Raw genomic sequence first — 6,671 nt, 5'->3', positions numbered from 1 at the left:
GTGTTCACTCAATTTAATACGTTACGATACGTTGATACTAAGTGGGCTTAAACCAATTCTAAGCAATGAGAAAATAAAACTATATAGCTTGCTCAAATGTGATTGAGACAATCGGAAGTTTTGATACTTTTATACATATAGATGAGTTATTTTTAAAGATCAAATTTCATGTAGTCAGAGAACAAGATATTAAATTTGCCAGTATGATAGGAAAGGCTATCCTAAAAGACGTTGATAATGTTTTAACAGAAGATAAAGTAATGTTTAAGAAAAAAGATAACTCAAGAGATTATAAACCAGGTAGTGACAAATTGAAGTAGGATTCTAAACAGGTTAAATGAAAGAAAGGATGAGACTACATTGAATTTGGACATTTGAGTAAGGGATTAGCAAGAGAAGTTAAACGCTTAGTTGATAGATACAAATCATCTGGCAAAAGTATATCACCCGTTAAGATGGAAATTGTTTTGACAGATGAAATTCCTGTCTATCAGCGACCAAGACGTTTACCAATCAATGACCGTAGTTTTGTCGATAAACAAATAGAAGATTGGTTGAAAGAGGGAATAATACAACCAAAAAGATGGAAACAGAAGCTTATGTTGCGATTATAGACAATTAAATAAAAAAATTGTAAGGGACAATTTTCCAATGGTTGGAATGGACGATGTCTTAGATAGCCTTCAAGAGGGTCGAGTTTTTACAACGTTAGATTTGTCGAACGGATTTTTCCATGTGCCAGTAGATTCACAATCTAGGAAGTTTACCGCTTTCGTTACTCACAATGGTCAATATGAGTTTTGTGTTGTTCCATTCGGTATTTCAAACTCACCAGCTGTCTTTTGTCGTTATGTTAAAACCGTTTACCGGGCACTAATCCAGAAGTGAACCGTAATTACATATATGGTCGACTTGATTATCCTCGCAATAGACGAGGTGAAGGGTATTGAAAAACTACGAGAAGTTTAGAAGTTAGCGAGTCGTACGGGTTAAAGATTAAATGGAAAAAATGCCAATTCCTTCAACGAAGCGTTGAATTTCTGGGATACATAGTGGAGAATGGTACTATAAAAATATCGGAAGAAAAGACGACTGCTGAACAAAGGTTTCCGCTTCCGTCCGACAGAAAAATGTTACAAAGGTTTTTGGGGTTGACGTCATATTTCCTACGTTTTGTACTGGACTACGCAACGATAGCTAGACCTTTGTCAGACCTTTTAAGAAAGGATTCGGTTTTCAAGTTAGGCGAAGAGCAAGTCGCAGCATTTCAACAACTAAAGGCTAATTTACAAAAAGCGACGATATTACAGTTATTTTCGCAAAAAGCAGCTACTGAGGTACATACAGATGCTAGTAAATGGGGGTATGGGGCAATTTTGTTACAAAACAGTTGGGACGATCAGCTTTTACATCCGGTACAATACATGAGCCGGAAAACAAAGCCTGTGGAAGAGAATTATCCGGCGTATGAGTTAGAGGTACTGGCAATCATAGAGGCCTTTTTTTTTTGTTTTTTTTTTGCGTGGGTGCTGGGTGCTATCGTCACAGCAGCGGTATGTGCCACTTGCAGGTCACTAAAACCCCCCCTCTAGGGAACCGTCGCCCACCCTTGGACCGCGTTTGCATTACTTCAGGGTGGCGTTCCATTTTTCTCATTGAGAGATTTACATCTGCGCATCTGCGTCCAGGTCCCGCTTTTTGATGCGTAGCACGATTGCTGCGTATTTCTGGATAATCCCCCAGTTTGTTTCGCTCTCCAACATGACGCTGATTACATTGTCAGCGTTTATTGGCCCGACCAGGTCTTCTACGACGGTGCGTTCTCCTTGCCAGCGCTCACATTCGAAGAATGTGTGTTCAGCGTCGTCCTCTGTCGCGTCGTTGTATAGGCATGACGGCTCTTCGACTTTTCCCATTCTGTAGAGGTGGTTTTTGAAGTACCCGTGGCCGGATAACAGCTGGGTTGTGTAAAAGTCTACTTCTCCGAATTTACGACTTGTCCATAAATCTAGGTCTTTTATCAGCCTGGCCGTCCATCTGCCGCGACTTTCATTCTCCCATCTTTGTTGCCATGATGTTATCGTATCTTTCCTTATTTGTTGAATTGCGCCCATGTTATTGCCGGGTGATTTATTTAGCTCCCACAGCTTTTTCCTTTCATATGCCAATAGGTCGATTGGAGCATTACCGCTTATAACTAATATTGCGTCGCCTGATACTGTTCTGTAGGCTGATGCAACTCTGAGGGCTGCGGTGCGGTACACTCTGGCCACTACCTTACGCCGGTTTTCCTTTTTAAGTGCGTCTGCCCAGATTTCGGCTCCGTATAATAGGACACTGATTGTCGTTGACATTAGGAGCTTTCTCTTTCCTTGGCTGGGGCCTCCTATGTTAGCCATTAATCGGCTCAGTTGAGACGTGATCTTCGCTGCCTTACCTGCGGCGTGCTGGATTTGTACCCAGAAGGTTAGTCTCAGTCCAGTCTTACGCCTAGGTAGTTAACAGCCTTTTTTGTCCTAAGAATATCCGCAGTCGTGTGCATGCTTATCTCGAGAGGTATGTGCTTGTTTGTTAGCAGCAGTAGCTCAGTTTTTTCCGTATCGAGCTGAAGGCTGTGTGTGTCGAGCCATGCTTGCGTCCGTATCATGACCTGGTTCAGCTTTCTTCGCGCTTCTTCTGTATCCCTTGCTGTGATTACTGCTGCAATGTCGTCCGCATAGCCAATTAGATACGATTCATCTGGCATTTCTAGTTTTAATATTTCGTCATAACTAATGTTCCACAGGTCTCGGCCTAGAATCGATCCTTGTGCTGCCCCTGCCGTCACTGCTTTTTGTCGTGATCCCTCTTTAGTTTCGTACAGCAGTTTCCTCTTACTGAGGTAGCTCCGCACCACAGCCCTGAGGTAGTCAGGTATATTGAAGCTATTTTGGAGGGCGTCGATCATATCTACCCATCTAGCGCTGTTGAAGGCATTTCGGACATGTAGAGTCGCCAGCAACACTATTCTTTTGTATTTATGCCATCTGCGCTGTGCTGCTTCTACGCTTTCTATGACGCATTTTATGGCTCCGATGGTTGATCTGCCGGGTCTAAAGCCGTGTTGTCTAGGGGACAGTCCTCCAGCTTCGTTGATAGCCGCTTCGAGTCTGAGTTTAAGTAGGCTTTCGTACAGCTTTCCCACTGTCTCAAGAATGCATAATGGGCGGTATGCTGATGGCGAATTGGGGTCTCCTTTTCCCTTACTGATTAGCACCAGCCGTTGCTTTTTCCAGGGTTCAGGGAATATTCCGGCTTCAAGGCAGGCGTTGTACATATTCAGTAGTACTCCTGGGCGTTCTGCAGCGATTATTTTGAGGACTTCTGCTGGGATCCCGTCCGGGCCGGGTGATTTGTTGGCCTTGAGCTTGCCGGTGGCTACTTACAGCTCTTCAAGGGTGAACTGGGGATTTCCGAAGTGCTTAGAGTTTGTTCTGGATCACTGGCTCTTGTTTCGTGTGTGGGGAATAGTGCGTTCACGATGTGATCCATTTTGGCAGCGGTTACGTCAGGTGGCTTTGCTCGAGCGCCGAGTTTTTTCATCACTATTTTGTACCCTAGCCCCCAGGGGTTTCTGTTTATATCCTCCCGTAGTTCCTCCCATTTTTTCTTTTTACTGTCGTCGATGGCGTGCTTCAGCTCCTTTTTTGCTGCTTTGTATTACTCGGCTTCTTGGGGTGCGGCTCCTCTGCGCCTGGATCTCGTATAAGATCTGCATGTCGGAGGCATGTGCGTCTGTGTTTGGCGATGTTTTCAGTCCACCAGTAAACTGCTGCTTTACGTTTGCTGTGAGTAACCTTGGGCATTGATTTTTGGCAGGCTTTGGTTATATTAAGCATTGTGTGCTCGACTGTTTTTCTTGCTATAAGGGAGGGGTCGCTAGATTGGTTCTGCTCGTCTATTGCGGCGACTAATTTCGATGTGTCTAGCTTCGAAATATTCCACTTTCGTGTTCTACTATTTTTGCTGAGCTGGTGAGCGTTTCTTCCAGTGTCGATCATGAAAGAGATGTAGTGATGATCACTGCCAGTGTAGTCCTCCAGGACTTTCCAATTATTTATTGAGCCTGCCATGCGTTCTGTTGAAAGGGTGATGTCTGGTGTGGTTTCCTCGCATCCCCGTCTTCTGAACATGGTTGCATTTCCCGTGTTCAGCACTATTAGACCTAGCCGCGCAGTCATTTCAAGAATTATCTTTCCTCTCGAGTCAGTGTTTGGCATACCCCACTCTACGGCTCTGGCGTTTAGGTCTCTGGCGATAATCAATTGGCCTTCTATAGTCCTGGCTGTATCCTCTATATTGTCGAGCTTTTCTTGGAATTCCTGTGTATTATCGCTTGGCGTCAAGTAGCAACTAATTACTGTAAAAATTTCGCACTTGGCCCACACGAAACCGGTGCCGTTCCCACTGCTTACAGTGGTGGCGTTACTCCCTGGTGGTAGCCATATAGCGGCGGTTGAGCTGCTATCTTCTAGCCATGTACCTCTCTCTTTCTTTTTTGTATTGCTCGCTTATGATGATTATCTCGTAGTCATTCTCCATCAACATTTGCGAGAGTAGTGCGTCAGCGGCCTTGCATCTATTCATGTTGGCTTGTAGGATCTTCATCTGTTTCGGTAATTCCTATATACTGAGCATTTTGAGGAGCCCGGAATGCGATCGGCTTTTTCGTGTTTTGCCTCTTCGCAGAGGCAGCATAAAGGAGGCTTTGTGCACTCTTTTAATTTGTGCCCTGGTTGGCCGCATTTAATGCAAACACCTTGTCCTCTTCCATCGGGCCCTTTGCAATCCGAGGTTAAGTGCCCTGGTCCAAAGCACCGGAAGCACATTTTGGGGGTTTCTTTTAGCCGTAGTCAGCAATAAACCCATCCAATTTTGATGCGTGCTTGTCGCATCAGTGTGTCTGCCCTATCTTGGTCCATCGTTATGTATGCCCTTACCTGTTCTCTTGTGCTTGGAGCTGTTATATTAATTAATAAGTCTTCAGTGGGGTCCTGTAGCGCTTCTTTGACAGCCGCTGCAATATTCTCTTTTGTGGTGAGCGAGTCGAGGTCTCTGATTTCTATGGTAGCCTTAGTTTTAAGGGCCTATTATTCCCTTTCTGGCTTGCAGCCATGTTGTTGCTTTGTTGCCTCTTGTTTGCGTTTTTGTGGGTCTTTCTGGGTTTTTTAGGCAAAACTTTTTGCCACTGGCCGTCGTTTTCATGTCGTGGTCGCACTGTTTCTCTCGGCTCGACTGGGCTTGTCGCACGGCGCTTCGAGGCTGCTGACTCGGGGGTCGCGATGCGTCTGCTTAAATGTGGTCGCCTTTTTTCGTTTTCTGCGGTGAGCCAGTTTCTGCGGTAGCTCTTTATGACGTCGAAGAGTTCGTCTAGCTGTGCCGTTCCATTCTTGACGTCCATGCAGACGTTCTTTTGTTTTGCCATCGCCAATTTCATTTTTTGCACTATACCCTTGCACTTTTCTAGGGATTCCTCTTCTGCCCGTCTCATTTGGGTGATGTACTCTTGTTTCGGCGAGTTTTGAGTTCCTTCTTTAGCGACAACTGGGGTGCTCTTCCCATCTCTTTGTTTTGCCGGTGCTGCTTGTGTGACCGGAGTCTCCTTTGGGGCTGTCTTTTCTCCATTTTTTTCTGTCTGTTTTGGAGTGGCGATGAGTACGGGGGACCTGAGTACCCTACTGCTTCTACGGAAGGCTGTCCCGTATTCCTCTTCTTGGCCATATTTGTTCTGTTGTTCTTTTTGTTGTTGTGGTGTGTTCATTTTTTTCTATTGGGTCTCTGCTTCAAGCCGCTATCTCCGCACGTTGTAACAGTCGCCCTTAATGAACCCCGTGGTTATCTATGCAAGCAGAGAGGCCACGCGAGGGTTGACACAAGTCTTTATGGGAGCTTGTGTTCAGAGCCAGATTCGGATACGAATCAGGAGCTCGTCTCAACTGAACCTGTACGGCCAAAGAAATTTTGGCGACGTGCATTGAACGGGTGTATGAATTAACCACCACTGAATTAACCCCCACCGAGCAAAATGACTTAAGCCCCACCAATTTTACAACAAAATTAAAAATGGCGGAAAGTGGGGCTAAAGTCATTTTCGTGGGGATTAATTCTTTTTTTTAGTGGGGATTCTGTCATGTAAGAACCCCCCGCGTTTGGTGGGGCTTAATTCATTTTGATTGGTGGGGATAAAAGCATTTTCATGGGGTTTAATTCATTTTAATTCCGTGATCTTTTATAAAAATAAAACCAACAGTTAGCAACGTAAAAATATAATACTTTTCAAATTTTATTTAATTTCTTTGTTTTCTTTCTCCATATTTTCGTAAGTCTCCGTTACAAAAAACTATTTGATTAAGTATAACATTATAGCTATAGTACTTGTGAGCGTTTGGAGAATTTTCAAGCCATAAGAGTAAATCTGATATTTTTTTGTAGTGAGTTTTTGTGAACGGTATCTATCGTATTAGTTGAAAGAGTTGCGACTCGCTGATTCCATTAACGAAAGCAAAATTACAAACTATTAATTGCGCCTTATAACTTTTTTTCCAAAAAAAGAATCAATTATAAATCCAGGAACATGAGAAAAGTTTATAGTATCGCTTTTATTTAGTAATTTTTTTGTTTTTAATAATCAC

General features: G+C 43.9%; 1 protein-coding gene across 1 annotated transcript; it reads right to left on the bottom strand.

Annotated features, from left to right (window-relative positions):
- Positions 1-3,674: 3,674 nt before the first annotated feature.
- On the bottom strand, positions 3,675-5,800 carry LOC120768698. The gene is made up of 2 exons (XM_040095471.1): positions 5,258-5,800; positions 3,675-4,532 (listed from the first exon to the last, which is right to left on the bottom strand). Exons 1-2 carry the CDS (start codon positions 5,798-5,800, stop codon positions 3,675-3,677), a joined length of 1,401 nt encoding a protein of 466 aa, XP_039951405.1.
- Between the last annotated feature and the right edge of the window lie 871 nt (positions 5,801-6,671).

This window comes from Bactrocera tryoni, chromosome 2, assembly GCF_016617805.1.
Source record: "Bactrocera tryoni isolate S06 chromosome 2, CSIRO_BtryS06_freeze2, whole genome shotgun sequence".
Lineage (NCBI taxonomy): Eukaryota > Metazoa > Arthropoda > Insecta > Diptera > Tephritidae > Bactrocera > Bactrocera tryoni.
Note: the sequence above shows the minus strand (reverse complement) of the source record. Positions and strands in the feature narration are given on the sequence as shown.